This window comes from Pogona vitticeps, chromosome 8, assembly GCF_051106095.1.
Source record: "Pogona vitticeps strain Pit_001003342236 chromosome 8, PviZW2.1, whole genome shotgun sequence".
Classification (NCBI taxonomy): Eukaryota; Metazoa; Chordata; class Lepidosauria; order Squamata; family Agamidae; genus Pogona; species Pogona vitticeps.
The window spans coordinates 16,756,231-16,775,206 of NC_135790.1; the positions used below are offsets into that span (position 1 = coordinate 16,756,231).

Genomic DNA, 18,976 nt, shown 5'->3' on the forward strand with positions numbered 1-18,976 from the left:
AAGGGGACGACTGAGGATGAGATGGTTGGACAGTGTCATTGAAGCAACCAACATGAATTTGACCCAACTCCGGGAGGTAGTGGAAGACAGGAGGGCCTGGTGTGCTCTGGTCTGTGGGGTCACGAAGAGTCGGGCATGACTAAACACCAACTTCATATAGAACCCAGTCTAGGTTCTAGACTAGACTAACCTTTAGGAACTTCTGCTTGGTCTGGAACTTACATTAAAACACTGCTTTTTCTGGTATCTTGTCTAGCCTAAGCTAGCTGTGCCCTCAAGAAGTCTTGGTTGGTTTCAGACCGAGGCTAGGTTAGACTTTCAGAACACCTGCTTGTCTGAAACCAAGGCTAGCCCAACCATCTAGAACCTCTGCTTGGCCTGGAAGTTAGACTAAGCTTCAGGTTCAGATGGCACTCTGGACAGCACCAAGTGGTAACCAGAGTCAAAGAAATACAGTTGTCAAATAATAATAGTTTAAAAAAAACAGATTAAAAAAGAGATCACAATAACGTACAACTGGAGTGAAATCTTTATTTATGCCTATTGTTTTGAAGCTGAGACACTGATGGGTATCTCCTGCCCCACAGAGGTTTTCATAGGAACTTCACCCCATCAGCGCTCCTAAATCCTGGAATTAAGACCTGATTTCACAACCCGGGTATCTAACAGAATGTTGGCATTTTCTATAAGATGTTTCCCCAGCGTGTGCAGCTAACCCGTATGTAACACCATAGAGCCACCTTTTCATCAGACTGTCCTAGAAAGGGCACCTGGAAAGGTGCCGCCTTCAGCATCGTAAAGCATATTGTGCAATTGCTACATTTATTCAATGGGTAACTTTCAATCTTTCGGCTCTTTTTATAAGTATAGATATAGTACATAATTTATACCTATAAATATTAACAGTCTGTGAATCTGGACTAGAACTCTCTAACCGTCTTTACGCTGGCTCCTTTTATTTTATTTTTTCTTTTAAAATGGCTGTGAGATCCTTATGTTGTGTGAGAAGGTAGGAAGACACTGAAACTTTTTTAATGTACAGTTTCGAAATGTATTATTTTTCATAAAGGGTCATTAAAAAGTATTTGTTTTTATATTTAAAATATCGGGGTTAGTGTGTTTTTCTTCTGACTGTCTGCATGGGGGGGGGGTGGGGGTTGCCTGAAAGCTCTTGTGCCCTGAATTGGCATGCATTCTTGATTTAAAACAATGTTACCGCTTTTCCCTATCAGATTGAAGTTCACAATGGATCACAAAAGTTTTTAAAGCACTTTGAAATAGGATACCCAGATCTCAGAGTGCTGGCTGAAGTCTCAGGAAATTGCTATGCTTCCTCAGTCCTCCGGCTGGTAGGAAAATTTGCATTGCATGGAGTTTTTGTTTCCAAAGTTTGTCTCTCCACCTATGGCCAGCTGGCACCTGGACTTACTGGTTAAGCACAAAGTTGTTTGCGTATGTATTGGACACACAGCATGTTTTTTTTAAAAAGAGAGAAATGCACAAACACGCAATTTTTTTGCATTTGTTACACCCCATGGTCCTTGCACCCAAGTCCAGCATATGTAATGCTAAATGGTCCCCAGGTCCACTCCATGACATCACAAAGGCCCTCTGTTGCAGCATCACAAGAACCCCCCAGTATTGGCCTTGAACTGTTAGGAATTGAAAGCTGCCATGGTGGCAATCCTGCTTTAGAATGAAATATCAAACCACATTAAAGTACAGGGTGTGCACATGGGAGGGGGAGCAGCATTCTTTAAAAAATGTAGATTGCATAAAAGAAAACAAAATTGATTCAGGGCTGAGGAGCGTGTGGTCCTCCAGAGGCTGATGGATCACAGCTCCCATAACATCTCACAGAATAATAGAATAACTGAATTGGAAGGGGCTTATAAGGCCAGTGAGTCCAACTCCATGTAGGAATCCAAGTCAAAACAGATCTGACAGATGGTTGTCTTGAAGATTGGCTGTGTTGGGTAGGGCTAATGGGAACTGTAGTACCAAAACATCTGGAGGGCCACACGTTGGCTATCACAGCTATCTGATATGCTGATGCCACCCCATCCCGCAATGTTCAACTTTTGAATACCAAGAGACCTTCAGAAAAGGGATGGAGGCAATGAAAGCCCACCAAAAATGGTCATCCACAAGCAACTTTCTCTTGTCTCCAGCAGGAAGGAAAGATGTTGCTGAGAAAATATGTTAAGAGAAGATCATGTTGCCATTTCTCCAAAGACGCTGCTTCTTTTAGGACTGGAATCCGAAAGCACGGCACACAGAGATGGGCTGTGATCGGTTATCACCGTGTAGGGGGCAGAGTGATATTGGAGGTGGTCGATCTTCAGAGGTCTATCATATGTTTACCTGTATTGGCAGAAAGGTGTCAGGCATGGGCATCCCCAGGCCCCTGCCAAGGCCCACCTGTTGGCCGAGGGCCCACTCCCACCCTCAGGGACTCTACTCCCCAGGCTGTTTGTTCCTTGAGTGACCTCAGGATGAGGAAAGATCAGAAAGCATTTTGAACATTGGTACCATAGGGAGAGCAATCGCCAGTGGGAAAAACGGATCACTAGATTCTGGTTCTGGTTCCTCTTTTGAGTTTAGGAGAGGGAACCAGAGGCCCAACCCAGCTGGTGCTAGGTAAAAAGAAGGACTGTCTTTACACTGGAGAAGTAAAGATAGAGATAAGTCTGCACTTTAGTGAATCTCACTCCAATTCATTTTCTTTAAAGTAAGGGGGGAGAACAAAGGCATGTGTCATAGCTCAGGGGGAAGGAAGCTTTTGGCCTTCCAGATGTTTGGGGCTAGTCCTTTCCCATTAGCCTTGCTGAGTGAGACTTTGGGGAATCTGAAGGGGGAGCGGGACTAGCAGGGCAAATGCTTCTCACCTGTTTCTTGACTTCATTCATCCTGTACCAAAGGCTACAATGCCCTGTTCCATTTTTCTCCCTCTCTTGGCTCTGCCCTGACAAAGAAAAGAAAGAAAAGAGGGGATGATCTGAGCTTAGACCTCATACTCCGATGAAGTCGCTTTGTCCCCAATGTTAGAAGGGAAAATCTAGTCATTGAGATCTGTGGGAGGCCCGGAAAGAAAAGACAAGAAATCGGGCCTTCTCAGCGGTGGCTCCTCACCTCTGGAACAACCTTCCCCCTGACATTCGCGCGGCTCCCTCGCTGGGTATTTTCAAAAAACAACTAAAAACACTGATATTTCGGCAGGCCTTCCCCTCAGCTAAATCCTGATCTTCCCTTTTCTTCTCTCCTTGTGTTTCCCCCATTCTGTCTTAACGTATTTCCCTTATTTAAAATTGTTTTAATTATATTGTTACATATTGGTTGTAAGCCGCCTAGAGTGGTCCTGAGGGACTAGATAGGCGGAATATAAATAAAATAAAATAAAATAAAATAAAATAAAATAAAATAAATAAATAAATAAATAAATAAATAAATAAATAAATAAATAAAATCAATCAATCAATCAATCAATCAATCAATCAATCAATCAATCAATCTTTTCTACGGCTCCCAGGACGCCAACTTGAGGACTGTGGGATTGGAGTATAACTGAAACTGGATCCCACCCACCCGATTTGTAAAACACATGAGAACTGTTTAGCCTGGGTGTTCCCTGCCTTGTGGTAAGCTTATCTGGAGAACGCTGTTAGCTCTGGTGGGGATAACAGAGGTGAGGTTTGTTTTTGAGAGCTTGGTTAATGATTAATTCCCCCGAGTGAATTTTATTTCCTTTGCAGAGGGAGGACATGGAATAGTCTGTATTGTTTTTTAAAAGGACTGAGAGGTTTTAACCACACAACCACTCTGGAACTTAAGTGTATCTGAGCGATCTGAGGAGTCATTTGCCCAAAGGTGGGCTGAAACGAATGGATGTATCAGTTTAACATGAAGCTGTTTGCCAACACGAGTCTTAAAGCAGGTTTTTTTTTAAAAAAAGTTTGGTTTTTGCCTCGCTTTGTTTAAATTTGTTAGTAAAATAAATCTAAAAACCTAGGTTAGATGATAATGCTCGTCTGCATTACAAATGTCTTTTTCTCACTGCTCTGCTGGACTAGGTAAAGGTAAAGGTTCCCCTTGACAATTTTTTGTCCAGCCGTGTTCGACTCTAGGGGGCGGTGCTCATCCCCGTTTCCAAGCCATAGAGCCAGCGTTTGTCCGAAGACAGTCTTCCGTGGTCACATGGCCAGTGTGACTTAGACACGGAACGCTGTTACCTTCCCACCGAGGTGGTCCCTATTGATCTACTTGCATTTGCATGCTTTCGAACCGCTAGGTTGGCGGGAGCTGGGACAAGCGACGGGCGCTCACTCCGTCGCGTGGATTCGATCTTACAACTGCTTGGTCTTCTGACCCTGCAGCACAGGCTTCTGCGGTTTAGCCCGCAGCGGCACCACGTCCCACTGCTCTGCTGGACTAGCCTGACTCAAATATTCATTTCAAGCCCACGGGAGAGGGTCAAAGAAGATTTAAGCCTGCAATGTGCAAAAAGCCTAGACCAGTGACGGTGAACCTTTTTGGGCCCAGAGCCCAAACTGAAAACAAACAAACAAACAAAAGACCCAGCGGGCAGCGGGTGGCAGTGGCAGCACCAGAAGTGGTGGTGGTGGAACAGGAAGTGGAGGCAGAAGAGGGAATCCCAGGCACAAAGGTGCCTCGAGACCCCATTTTGGATCTGCCGCCAGCGCCAGCTGCTCCGGATCCTGGCCCGCCGCCTGTCGAAGTGCCAGCACCGCAGCAGAAGCCGCCTCTTCAGATTTGGCTGCGGGGGAGGGGGAAGTAGTGATCCAGTGACTTATGACTCGTGTGCCCGCAGAAGGATCCCTGTGTGCCTGCTGTGGCACGCATGTCATAGGTTCGCCATCGTTGGCCTAGACCTTTAAAGATGTTGAAGAATTAAAGCTTACATTAAAAGCTTACATTAAAATATAGCAGTTAGTCTTTAAGGTGCCACAACATTTTTGCCTTTTTTATTTTTTTATTTTTCTTTTGATTTTGTCTGATATATTAAAGTAAGGCATAGTTGGAGGCATATAAATATTCTTTTAAAAACATGGACACACAGAGGACTCTCCTACCGAGCCAGAACCCCTACCAAGTGTTCCCATAAGCAGAGGGTGAGTGTTTTTCATGGCGGTCATCAATTGCACAACAGCAATAGCCACGGACATGGTACGATCCTGCATTGCCAGGCTAGTGGGACATTCTGCCAAGTGAGAGCTTGACAGGATACTTGACTCCATGTTTTTCAGCCAATAGGACATACCTTCCATCTGCTTTGCCTATAAGGAATGTGTCGTAATGAACATTTCTCTCTCTCTCTCTCTCTCTCTCTGTATATGCACTGAAAGAACACCGCTGGCAGTAATGAGCCCCGGATCTGGACTGGAATGGCAGCCTTGCTACCACACTTTCGTTGAAAACATTGAATCCCTTTGAAGATGGACTCATTGAAACGGATGCCTGACCAGGACAGAATCTGCTACCCACTCTCCTGTATTAACCCTTCTGATCCACACCAGGTGGAGCTGGGGCACTGTGGGTATTTAAACAAATGTGCACACTCTCTCCCTTAAATAACACCACAAAAAGATTCTGAATGCTGCAAAGCTGCTCTGGGGAGAAAGATTAATGATGCCCACAAGCACATGTCCACCGGTGTATGTAGCTGGTTTCTGATAACAACTAGTTCCCCCCAGATTTAACCAGTTTATGCCCCACCAAGTGTACAAAAGATCTAGCCATTGACTGAGATCATGCTATTGACATAGTTCAAAATAGTCTAATTAATTTAACATTTTGATTTGTTTCAAATTTTACCTGTATTTCACATACATCCATAATTTTAAATTGTGCAATGCTCTGAAAGAGAGAGAGAGAGAGACTGAATGAATGAATGAATGAATGAATGAATGAATGAATGAATGAATGAATGAAATTACTAAACTGTCTCCCCATCACCACCACTACCTTGTTTCAGACTTGCACTCTCCCAAACAGAAGCACACATTCTTTCTCTCACATACATATCTAGTAAAACCTCAGCCTTGCCTTTTTATCCTGGTTACTTGTCGAACTGTCACTCGTCAAAACACAGAGACAGCCTCATGGAACTGGAGTTTCGCCAGGATGGACCAAGAACAATTTAATCCTAGAACGGCAGAGTTGGAAGGGACCCGATGGATCTTCAAGACCTGCCCCTGTCCGGGAGGCCCAGTGGGGGAATCGAACACCCAACCTCTGGCTCCAGAGACTTAAACCACTGAACTATCCAGTGAATTACAACAAGACCTCTTTGTTCAAAGCTGGGCGAAATTACTCTTTTGGACCAGGGCTCCCAGTTTCCTTCATCCAGTGTAGGAAAAGCAAGGAAATTTTTTTAGTAAAGGATAAGCACCACACAAAAAAATTCGATTGTGTGAATGGACCCCCCCCCCAGGCACCAGCATGTAAGTTGGAAATGGCTGGCTATGGTTACCCTCGCATATCAAAGGAGGCCTTTTGCTAAGTTGTGATTCAGAGCTTTGCCTGCACTGTTTGCTTGCGGTTCACATACGAGATAAAGAATTGTGTTGCTCAGTTTCGGGTTGGGTTTCAGCTCTCTCGGGAAAAGAAGTGCGGTCTCCCTTTGGAGAAATGGGCCCGAATGTTGCCTTCCCATCCCCTTTGTGTTCCTCTTGGCTGTTTTTCATTACGTTCTTGGGTGAGTACTTGAAATTTGCCAATATAGGATTGTCCGTATTAAATAATAGCTACGATCATGCAATGCCTAATGTTTTCGAAGATCTCTAGAAAACTGCAAGCAAGAGACAAACACAGTTGTACTGTGGAATAAGCTCTATACTGATTGATCAGACAGACCTAGACCTGGATAGACACAACACAAAAGGAAAACGGTATGGGGGTGGTAGAAGAAAGCAAGTATCCGAACAGCTTTCTTTCTGTGGCTCAGGAGTCGGCCAGGCTGGTTTCCCCCCTTACTGTGATGCTTTTCTAGGAAGAAAGAGACACAACCTCTCTATAACCCTTGGTTGGTGGGGCCAGAGTATGCATCTCCTCACCTTTGCAATCCCAGGGCAATGGTCAAATACAATTTTGAAATATGTGTCAAATTAATATAACTATTTTATGCAACAAAATACACAAACAGGTAATGAAGTGGCTATGTGTTTAGCCATAGCTTTCCAGCCAAACAATTGAGAGCTCGTATCAAAGAAGGCAAGGATCAAAGGAGCCCTGTGATCTTCCACCTGTAGAAGTTTCAACTGGGGCAACAAGACTGAATTGGCTCTTTATATTTTCGAGTCGTTGTTCCAAAACTTGGGGGGGGGGGTAAATCCTGATTTGCAGCAAACTCTCTCAGGCTTCATGGACGTGACAATTCTAGCTTCCTCCAAAAGGCTCAAGATATTCGAACCAACATCCAGACGGGAACTGTTGCTGAATAGCTTTGTGTCTCATCTCCTGTGGGGCCGGGGTGGGGGAGGTCTGGCCTTTCAAATGCTTTTGGACAACAACTGCCAGCATCCCTCAGCACTGGCTATACTAGCCAGAACTGATGGGAGCTGAAGTCCAGTGATGCTCGGACTTCCTGTTCCTCACACCTGATTTATAATTGTTGTTGTTCTTTAGTCGTTAAGTTGTGTCCCACTCTTCATGACCCCATGGACCAGAGCACGCCAGGCCCTCCTGTCTTCCACTGCCTCCCAGAGTTGGGTCAAATTCATGTTGGTCGCTTCGATGATGCTGTACAGCCTTCTCGTCCTCTGTCGTCCCCTTCTCCTCTTCATTTATAATGCCTGCCACTTAATCCACTGTGATGTTGTGCAGTCTAAAGTTGCTTAGTTTGCTGTCAAAAGTGAACAGCAGTTGTGTTCACGGGTTCTGATGTGCATAGGGTGGAGAGATGGCACTGAAACCACAAGACCAAGCTGAAGAACAGGAAGTACCTGCCTCCATTAGTAAAATATTGCAGAGAGTGAATAATATTGGGATAATCATACTGATGAGTAGTTTTCTAAAACTACGTAGGTTTACCCATGAGGAAAGGATCTGTAAGGAAGAGCAGAGGAGTAAGGTCACTGGCATGAACAGTAAATTCAGGGCTTAAAAGCTACAGCCATGAATGGCTCTATTTAAAAGATGAAATGGCACAGAGGAAAAAAGAGGGTATTGAATTGCATTAAATTTGCAGCAAGTTATGAGCAGGTAACCCCGGTGCCAACCCGTTCTGCTGTTCAGGTACTAACTAGATGTTGGCTTTGTTTTGATGCTAAGTTAAAAACTGGCTCATCACCCCAAGGTTTAGGCTCAGGGGCCACAGATGGGTGTTCACCTCTTCAGTTGTGATTTCTGTGTGTATTTTTTCTTCTTCTTCTTTAATTGTTTTAAACAGGGTTATAGTATATAATTTTCAGTTGCTTTATGGTCTTCTGTTCTCTGCACTAAACCCTTTTATCTTCAGATATGGGCTGGAAAGAAAAATTTTCATAAATCAACATAGCGACTGCGTGTGGGCAGCTTCAGGGCCTTGCGCATGTTTTTCATGAGGGAGGGAGCTTTAACCTAGACTTTGGCAGGACTGTCTTCCCCATAGAGGGCTGCCCCCTGTGAAACAGGAAACATGCCCACCTTGTGCTGTACAGTGGTGCCTCGCATAGCGAGGTTAATCCGTTCCGGATTAACCTTCGCTGTAGCGAAACATCGCTAAACGGAATAAAAAAAGCCATAGAAACGCATTGAACTTTGTTCAATGCGTTCCTATGGCTTGAAAACTCACCGTTCAGCGATGTTTCTTCATAGCGCCGCCATTTTCGCGCCCTCGTTAAGCGAGGGCAGGGCGTGAAAATGCGGCGCTGACCTTCCGGCGGCCATTTTGGAACCGCCGATCAGCTGTTCTCCCCAGCTTCGTTATGCGAAGATCGCTAAGCGAATCGCTTAGCGATCTTCGCAAAGCGAAAAAACCCCATAGGGGCCATCGCTGAGCAAATGCTCCAGCGATGGCCCAGAGTGCCTCGTTAAGCGATTTCATCGCTCAGCAAGGCACTCGTTAAGCGAGGCACCACTGTATTAAGAAGACTCTTGGTGCTAATGTCCAAGATAGAAAGGTGGGCATAATCCAAGACGCAGGATGGCCAAAGTGGTGAGCTTCTTTTTGTCTCCCTACAGGAGCTGGGTCATGCGTAGAGGTGACCGTGCCAGCAAATCCAGTGATGGAGCTCAGAGGCGGCAGCGTGGAACTGCCCTGTCATTATAAAACCTCTGTGGACAAAAACTTTGTGCTGGAGTGGAGGTTCGCCCCTGGATCAGCCTCTCCCGAGAGCGGGAAACAGGTGAAGGAGCTTAAAGGGAGCCGTGGGATCTGCAAGAGGAAGTTGATCAGAGTATCGGCTGGTTGTTCATCTGAGCCATTGAATTCCCATGAATTCAATGGCTCACTTACACTGGATGTGGTCATCATCCTATGACAGATCTATTTAATGTAATTAGATTGGAAACTTCTTATTTCCCCCATCAGATTCTGAGGCTCCCCAGGTATCCCTTTTGTCCTTGGGAAGTCTTTGGGAGTCTTGGTATGTGGTGGGGGAAGTTTTTAATATTGCAAAATCGCTGCAGGTTGACCCTAATTAGGACTCGTGATTGGATTTAGAGTTCCTCTTATTTATCTGAGCTCCAGTAACGTAACCTGGCTGAAACACCTCTCTCTCTCTCTCTCTCTCTCTCTCTCTCTCTCTCTCTCTCTCTCTCTCTGCAGATCCTCTACTTTGCCAATAATGTTCTGTACAAACCAGGCTCTCAGTCTGAACGGCTACACCTCGTTCATGACCCTCCCACGCTGGGCGATGCATCCATCCAACTGAGCAATATACACACTTCCGATGCCGGCTCCTATATCTGTGAGGTGAACAATCCTCCAGACTTCTACGGCACCAGCTCCGGCCTTGTCCAGTTCACAGTCTTAAGTAAGTCCTTCCTTCAGGGTTAACCTCGGACAGACATGCAGTTCCAGGTCATTGGCAAGGTGAAGGCTAGATCTCGTGGGCTTAAGCTATCGAAGGGGTAGATTTCAGCTGCACATTAGGCAAAGCTTTTCCTTTGTTTTGTTTTCTTCAAATCATTATTAGAGACATGCAGATACATAAAAGTTTTCAAATCTTTAATTACTCTTACGAGTAATGTTTGCTAAATGCAAGTGGAGCAAAATAAGAGCAAGAAGGCCAAAAAGCAGGGCTGTCATTAGGCAAAGCAACTGGGGTTTTGCCCCGGGGGAACGAATTGAAAGGGCCCTAAAATTTGGCAAAGAGTCTATTGATGAATCGTAGGAAAATAAAAAACCTCCTGGCCCTATTCCTGCTGCTGTTGTCGAAACCATAAACACCTTCTTCTAGGCTGGCGCCAGACTTCCCTCCTCCTCCTCCTTTTTCAACTCATGGCTCCCTTGACTTATTGGCTGCAGCTCCCCAATACAATAGAACCGCCATGTCTGCAGGATCAGTACCCACAGTTTCACTTATCCACTGCTTTTAAAAAAGCAACCCAGAAATACATGTTCCCCAGGTGTATTACCAGGACTGAGCACTAGATGGAACCAGAGATTATGTTATATACAGGTAGCATAATGGAAACGTACTCTTGGCCTGATGTCTTTGAGGGAAGCACCTTCTGGTTAAATGGAGAAGCTGCATGGATTTGGGGGGGGGGGGCAGGGAAGGCTCCCTTGGGAACAAGAGGGCAGAAAACCCAGTCCTTTGGCAAGATTGGGCCAGGGTTCCTTTCCTGCACCAGGCACGGACACTTGAGAAAGTGGAAGGAAGTGCTGTACGATACTTTGGGTGAAGCGGGAGAAGGGAGGGGGGATAAGAGGATCCCATGGTGCCCCTCAGTGGGTTTGCTGGTGCCCTCCACAGCATCACAGTGCACAGTTGGGGAACCATTGCCTGGGGGGGTGTTAAATTACTAGTTACTGGTTTGCCAAAGGGAGGGGTGTATACGTGTGCATCTGTTGTATTATTTCAACCTTTAGTTGGGGTTACTATCAGTCTATCCAGCACTAACTACCGTATTTTTCTGTATATAAGACTATACTTTTGTCTAAAATCTTTAGACTAAAAATTGAGGGTCGTCTTATACACAGAAGCAAGCTGAGGAGACAACAAAAACAAGTGGAGGGAAAAGCAGGGATCAAAGCGATCCTACAGTGCTTTGATCCCTTTCCCCTCACCCTTGCTAAGCGCCATGTAGATTTCTTAATTTTGGATTAGAAAAGTGGGGGCGTCTTATACATGGGAGCGTCTTATACACAGAAAAATACGGTAATTGTTCCTTTCCCCACCTCCAAATTTAAAGAGAGGCACATGTCTATACTTAAGTGCCCCCCCCCTTTTTAGTCTGTTGGCAGTTAGCAGTGAATGTGCAGTTATAATGTAGTCTGCAGGAATCTGCTGGAAGCAGGCTGTAAGTTTGTTGAGGCCTGTTGTTGTAAGCCATCCTTCTTGTACAGTGTGCTGTTTTGATCTATTCAACTGTGAGTAAATGAAATGTTTATTCTTTTTCTTACAAATGTCTCAGAGTGAATTATTGAGACTGAAAGTGTCAGTTAATGAGACAATAAAGGATGGTCTACTTTGTGGGGATCTGAAGCTAATTCTGCTATTTAAATCCCTGTCCTTTTGCTGTGCAACTAGAGGAGTCTAACCAAAAATTCAAAACTGTGCAACAGTACCTGCATGCTACGCCTTGAGAATCACAATGGGGACTCTTCGTTTGCTGTTATGAATACTCAAGATTTCAGTCATTGAATAGGCAATAATCCATGCTGACAAGGACCAAAAAAAATAAAATTAATACTATAAGAATTCACAGCACATTTTTCCAAAATCTGAGCTGATCTTCGGTTGATCCCAAACAAAATCAAAGCATCTTAACAGTAGAAATGGTTCCTAGGAACAGCAGGTCTTCCCCAATGGAGGCCTTCAATCCGAGGCTGGAGCAGAGTTTGGAAAGGGGGCTTTGCTTTGCTATGCTTGGCTTTGTGCCCCAACCCCACATATCCCAGAATCTGCAATGTTCCAGCTGTCTGTTTTCTGCCAGAAACAAGTGTCCATGTGGATCGGACCGCTCAGCAATTTCCCTCATCTTCTGCAAAATAACAAAATCACCTCAACATAACTCCTGAATGAATTACTGTACTCCTATAGCGGATGAAATCTCATTTGGGATGATGAGAGACGGAGACGGCCTATGATAAGAGCTAGAGGTGTGCTAATGTTGCAGAGGGGTGATTGGGCCTGTCTTTCTGTGTTTGTTAAAACAAACTTCAAAAGAATCTCTGAAGACCAAACTCCAAATAAAACAAAACAATTGATTGATTGATATTGATTGATTGAGTGAGTGAGTGAGTTATTTAGTTAGTGTCATTTGTAGGCTGCTTTTCTCCCAATGAGGGGGGCTCAAGCAATGTCATTTGTATAACCCTGTGGGTGAGAGACGGTTGTGCTGTGATACTCAGAGCCTTTTATGCGTAAAGAACTTCCCTCTTCTAGTTGTGGGCTATCTTTAACATTTGTTTCTGGCCTCAGATTTTTGACATGGAACATGTCTTGTTTGCTGAGCTAGACCAGTTCCCACCTTGAACACAAAGCCATGTTCAGGGCGGTTTCCTAAAAGTGTGAATGGTAGTGAGATTTGAGTCGATTTATGGAATGTTCAATCCTGCTGTGAGCACAGCACCGATATATTGTGTTTCTAGGGCACCCATAGGACTTGCAACAGTGCTTTTTGCAAACAGGGTGTACATCTCTTTCCCCATGTCTGACTGCTCCTTCTTGTCTCATCAGTGCCCCCCTCGACCCCGGTTTGCCAAGGGACCACTTTTGCTCCCGTGGGGTCAGAAGCCAGGATGACCTGCAACTCTTCAGAAGGTGTGCCTGCCCCAATTTACTCCTGGACCCGGACGGATCCCAAGACTCCCCTTCCTACGACCAACATGGTGCAAAGTATGTCAAGGACGGCCTTCTTTAGGGACATAGTTGACATTAAATGTAGAAGGCATGCCAAGGCCTAGATGTGATTTTTATTCTCATCAAGATGTATTTGTCTATGTCAGAACCTGCGACAAAAAGAGTAACGAAAACGTAAATGCTGTGGCTCCTTTGAAACTAGCAATTTAATTAATAAATATATTTAGTAACAAATAAAGGGAAGATCCTAGAGCTATGCAGATCTGGGTTTTGGGCTACAGCGGCCAGAATTCTCCAGGGAGGAAGGGAGTCCAAAAGATGCCAAACACTTTTTATCTTGTGTTGTTACTTCTTCCATCACTTTACATTCTAACTGTAACTTGGAAGAAATCCTTGTTTAATGAACAACACCCTGAAACCCTGTCAAACAGTCATAGCAGCTGTGGTATGCCAGGAGCTGTAGTCCACAAAAGTAACTTTTCCAAGCTTTGGCTGGTTCCAAATTGGGGGGGGGGGGGGATTTTCTCTCTGTTGGACCTTTAATGACAGATTAGTGAGTCCTGCTTGTGTTTGGTTCTTCATTCTTTTTTTTTCTAAAACAGGATTGTTTAATTCTGTTGCCACCCCAGCTTGGTTTTTATAAAGCCTGCGTGAAAATTCATGGATTTTCTTTTTGCATCAAATACGGGAGAATCTTTTTTTAATTTCCTAAATGGTTATGTTTTTTTCCCTTTGCATGAATACTTTGGTGATCCTTTAGATTCATGAAAGATTATGGCCACAAAAGCCTGTGTCAAACAAAACTTGTTTGCCTTTTCGCTGCTGCAAGACTTCAGAACTTTTTTTCCCCATGTTTCTCCTACCCTGTTCATTTTTGCCAACATAAATTTATACAAGTTTTGGCAAGCAATTTTTCAGTAGTAGAATTCCAGCTCCCATTGCCAGTGTCAGCTTGAGAACAGAGCTATCAGGTCATGCGACGCTTACATAAATCAAATTCTCGGGGTCTCCTCTAGGCTAGCCAAGACACCTTATAGTCACTTTTCACTCCTAAGTATCTTATTTGTGCAAGTAGGAATTCTTTCAGGAGGGCTGCTGGAAAGGCACTCTTCCCTCACCTCTTTTCTTCGGGTACAGCCTGCTGGAAGATGAGAAAAGAAACTATGAGACCAGTTGATGAGATCCTAACCCCCCATCACTCGAAAGCACACATTCATTATTGAGATAACTGCATGTTCTCCGCAATCCCCATGCATCCTATTCCCGTTTTACAGAGATGTGATACCAAGCAACACTTTGAAGTGTTCAGAGTGTGAATCTCTTCCAATATTTATTTTCAGTACAAAAAGCTGATCATTTCAGCCACTCTCAGTTTTTTCCCCTAAAGTACATAAGGTAGAAATGGGCACGAATCAGAAAAATGGTGATTCGTTTTGATTCGTGATTTGTCAAGGCCGATGAGTCACAAATTGCAAATTTATGATTTTTTCCCTGACGAATCCATGAATCCATTCGTCAATTCATTTTTTAACTTTAAAACCCTATAAAATGCCCCCCACCAGCGCCTACGTAGAGATAACAAATTCGCAGAGAGGGTTCCTCTTGATGCTCCTCTACAAGCTCTGCAATTTTGGTGAAGTTTGGGTGTCAAATGTCTGAGTTATACATCTACCAAGAGGCCCTTCTAGAAAAGTTAACCCCAGGCACCTAGAGACACCAAAAGCACCAAGAAGCTTCTGCTGGCTCTCCTCTACAATCACTCCAAGTTTGGTGAAGTTTGGGTTTCAGATATCCAGGTTATACATCTACGAAGTGGGTCCCCCTAGGAAAGTGCCTTCTAGCAGCTGGGTTGGGCAAACCGAATCTTCACCAAACTGGGAGATACTGTAGATGACAGTCATGAGAAGTTTCTCTGTGCTTTTGAGTCCCTAGGTTTTCGGGGGGGGGCTCTTTGTGGGTCTATAACACAGACATCCAAAATCCAATCTTCACCAAACTTGGAGAGATTGTAGAGGAGAATCAGAGGAAGTGTCCCTGCAATTTTGGTGTCTCTAGGTGTCTGGGGATCATTCTACAGCCCATCAAATCAAAAATCACTAAGAATTCATTGATTTGTATTTGTTGGGGGCATTGATTTGTACAAATGCAAATAGAGGAATTAGTGAATTTTTGAATGAATTGGGTGGTATATTTTTGTACTATGTGCCCATCTGTAATGTAAGGTTTACGTGAGCACTGGGCATTCTGTTGTGAGTTTCTTCACCCCCTTCCTGTCTCTCTTTCCTTCGCACAGATGGCCAAACCGGGACCCTGCTGCTCACCAACATCTCCCTTGAGTTCTCTGGGACATATCAATGTGTGGCGTCAAACGAGTTTGGACAACAGAGCTGCCAGTTATCCCTCAAAGTGACAGGTGTGGATGAGATCTTGATGGATGCATCCAGGAACTCTGCTTCTTAATCCTTCCCAGTGGCCTTTTAAGCATCAGCATAAACAAGCTGATACTGCCTAGAAAGGGCACCCGGGTATAGTGCAGTGGTTCCCAATCTTGGGTCCCCAGATGTTCTTGGACTGCAACTCCCAGAAATTCTGGCCAGCACAACTAGTGTTGAAGGCTTCTGGGAATTTTAGTCCATCTGGGGACCCAAGGTTGGGAACCACTGTTGTAATGGAAAGAGCAATGAATTAGGACTCCGTTGATAGGGGTTCAGTTTCCTGGCTCTGTCATGGAAACTCACTTGGGGTGGAACTGGTAAAACCACTGCTTAATATTTTTTTTGTACCTTGAAAACCCTATTAGGGCCACTGTAAGTCATTTCTGACTCGATGGCACATTACAACCACCTAGATGTTCAATGAAATTGATGGTTGTAAGTGGTTCTAGTCGTGGGAAGATGACACCCAGCATACAGTAATTTAGAGGAGGGGCTTGGAAGCAGCTAAATTAGCCTTGATTATTACATTTCAAACTTACTGGCAACAAATGCTTTTCAAATATAATTGACTTGTGCAGTTTTATGTTGGATCTGTCCAAAAGCAAAGCAAATCCAGCAAGGGGTGCTTCTTGCATTGCAGTCCACTTAGGTCATCCACCCAGCAGTCCTTAAGGTGGCCATGAGGTGGTGGATAAAGGACTGTGCTTTATGATGAGAAATTCTACAGGGTTGTTTGAGAGAATTATACTAAGATAGTATTTTACGATGTGCTTTGTATACTACTCTACAGTAGAAACACCAGGCATACATGTTTAGCTGTGGCTCTTTGATCTCCTCTTTTGTGGTGTGACAACCTTATCTTGCCCTCTTTTTGCTGCTATAACCCAACACAAGAGACTTCTCAGGGCCACCAACAGACCTACAAGAGTAGGTTTGTTGACCTATACAACACATCTTTCTGCCGATAGAGAGAGGAGAAGATATAAACATATTTTTGGCATCTTTGTCTTTACATCAAGTGAAGTTAGAGGTAGCCCATGACATCCATAAGAGGAATTCTGAACTAGGGTGAGAGTCTGAGGGCCACAACCGGAATTTCTGTCATCTCTGGGAGTATGTGGGTTAGCCTGCTTTGTTTTATGACTGGTCTTCAGAACATGGGGTTCTTTGGATGTCTGATTTCACAGTCCTGGAAAGAAAGGCTCAATCATCTCCGTACCACAAAGAAACATTTTCGGCTCTGATGAATAGCTCCCTTTATCCTCTGTTTCTGACCCTCTTCCGCAAATTCAGTCTCGTGTTGCCAGCAGTCTGTCTTCAAGGACAATGGGCATCACAAAGCTTGCTTGCTTTTCAGCATCTTCCTCTTCTTTTGCCTAAACCAGGTACTCTCTCTGCCTGAGGAATAGTTCTCAGGAACGCAAAAGATTGTCTGATGAGTAACTTCTACAACCCAAAATAAAATTATAATTAAGTATCCAGGCTAATGTATGTTATAGGAAGGAAAGAGAGCATTTTCTCTTGCACGGCATGATCTACATTTGGAATGCTTTGGAAATTTTTTAAAAATCCCACCGATTTTTGCCATGCACAGAAGATGCAAAAAAAGGTCTCTTATTTCAGACATTAGCCTATGCCGCCATCTAGCGGTCAATAAATACTTTCCTTTTCCCGCTCTGATTTTTAATTTTTATTGTTTTTTGCTGAGTGGAAGAATCACAGATATCTTGAAATGCCCCGTTGAAATGCATTGTGTTATTTGGAGAAAGACAAATTGGAAGGGCTGCTTTCGGGACTGCCTCTTTGCCTCGGCCTGCTGGACAAGGGTCTCTTCAAAGAAGAGGCAAAGTGACTGTTTAACTTAGCACAACATTGCCTAAATCTCCATCTTGCAAATTAATCTGCTTTTGTTTTGAAATTGTCCCCTGGTGGTAAGCATGACCTTTGTTTTTAAATCTTATGGCTCATGTGGAGCACCTTGAAAGACCAGGATGACAGGAGGGCAAACACTGCAAAAGCAGTTAACACACATTTTTGCTGTGATTTAACCCAGAATCACTCATACCTAGGCATCTCACATAATAAATGCACATCTTTCAGTGCTCTAGCCTTTTCAAATTTAGTTGTATTATTCTTCAGTACATCTGGTAGAAAAGAATTCCACGTCTCTCTCCCTCTGTCTTCTTACACTGTACTACCTTCCCTCAATTTTTTTGGAAGTGCTTGTCCTTACATCTCCGTCGTATAAAGAGATCAGCATTTTAAAAACCTCCTCCAACATGACAAATAGGGCCTGCTTCTATTTTTGCTGCTGCTCTCTGTTTTCTCCTCTTCTACTACTTTTCTCATTTGCTCTCCATCACATCCTACCGATATAGCTGCTCAAGGTACCATTTCACACCAGATGGCTCATCCCAACTGCTCTACTTTTATAGGCCACTCATTTTCAAACATGTATCCTGAATACTGTGTAAAAGGGGCCCCTTTCTCCAATCCCCATAGTATTACATAGTATTACAATTCCAGGAATCTCTCAGGCAGCCAGTCCTTTAAAAAAGCAGTCTCCCCGCGCCCTGCCATGCTCCCATTAGAGGGATGTAGCCAGAAGCTGATTCGAGGGTCAATGTCCAGGGCTCCAGGCTCAGCGGCCTCCCAAATAGCCACCAGAAGGGCAAGCGGTGGGATGGGAAGTAGCAGGAAGCCATGCATCGGCACCTGAGCTGCTTAAGCCATGCTGTAGATTCACTGTGTTTGGCCCTCCTTTTCCTTATTCCTTTTTAAAAAGCTATTTTAAAAGGAGTAACTGGCTGGGAACACCTTTTGGATAGTTCCGTGAATCAGGCATCTGGCTGGGAGTTTGATTCCTGACTGTGTGTCCTAGGCGAAGATCCAGCCTGTGTAGATCTGGACAATAGTGTAGTGATTTTCAGTCTTCTGGAATACAAACACAGTACCATAGTTTTCTGATCTGGGAGTTTTACCTATATTGTGGACATCCCACAAATACCCGAGTTTGATGTACATGGGAGCAAGGCCTGAATGAGAAGCCGTTGCTAGGCCTGCCTCTTCCCAACGGTCCTGCTCAGGAAGAAAACTCCCATCTTGCGTCCGGGCAGGAAGAGGACACTTGCTAAGCCACAGAGCCTTCTAATTTAGGCCTTGCTCCCAGGTGCATCACATTCATCTATTTGCAACATGTCTGTAAAGTAAGTAGAACTCCCAGATGTATTCGCGAAGGCTTTCACGTCCGGGATCTAATGATCTACTGAATAGTATTATTTGTTCATATTATAGTTTGACTGAACAAAATGTTAACAATTTCTAGAATTCTGCCTTTTTCATTGCCCTCTTGAAGCTTGGAGTCTTCTTAAAGTCCTGTGTTTTGTATGTTTCAAAAAAGGCATTTCCCAAGCGGGGGCGATTGCTGGTGCCGTTATTGGGACCCTCTTAGCCCTGCTTCTGCTCGCAGCGTTAATTATCTACGTCTTACGCTACAGAAAGCAAAAGACAAAGAAGAAGTCCCAGTCCATATACAGTGGGAATGAAATAAGGTGAGATAAATGGCCTCTT

At 44.2% G+C, this 18,976-nt stretch overlaps 1 protein-coding gene across 2 annotated transcripts in view; it reads left to right on the forward strand.

The window, feature by feature from the left end:
• Positions 1–6,571: 6,571 nt before the first annotated feature.
• Positions 6,572–18,976, forward strand: part of VSIG2 (V-set and immunoglobulin domain containing 2) — a 29,299-nt gene continuing 16,894 nt past the window's right edge. The window contains exons 1-6 of one of the 2 annotated variants that reach the window (XM_078379801.1): positions 6,576–6,715; positions 9,181–9,344; positions 9,767–9,974; positions 12,849–13,007; positions 15,265–15,384; positions 18,807–18,957. In XM_078379801.1, the coding sequence (XP_078235927.1) occupies positions 6,649–6,715; positions 9,181–9,344; positions 9,767–9,974; positions 12,849–13,007; positions 15,265–15,384; positions 18,807–18,957 (869 nt within the window). In that variant the 5' untranslated portion in view covers positions 6,576–6,648. Of the gene's footprint in view, positions 6,716–9,180; positions 9,345–9,766; positions 9,975–12,848; positions 13,008–15,264; positions 15,385–18,806; positions 18,958–18,976 lie in introns of both variants that reach the window. The other variant, XM_078379802.1, reaches the window with a different exon arrangement.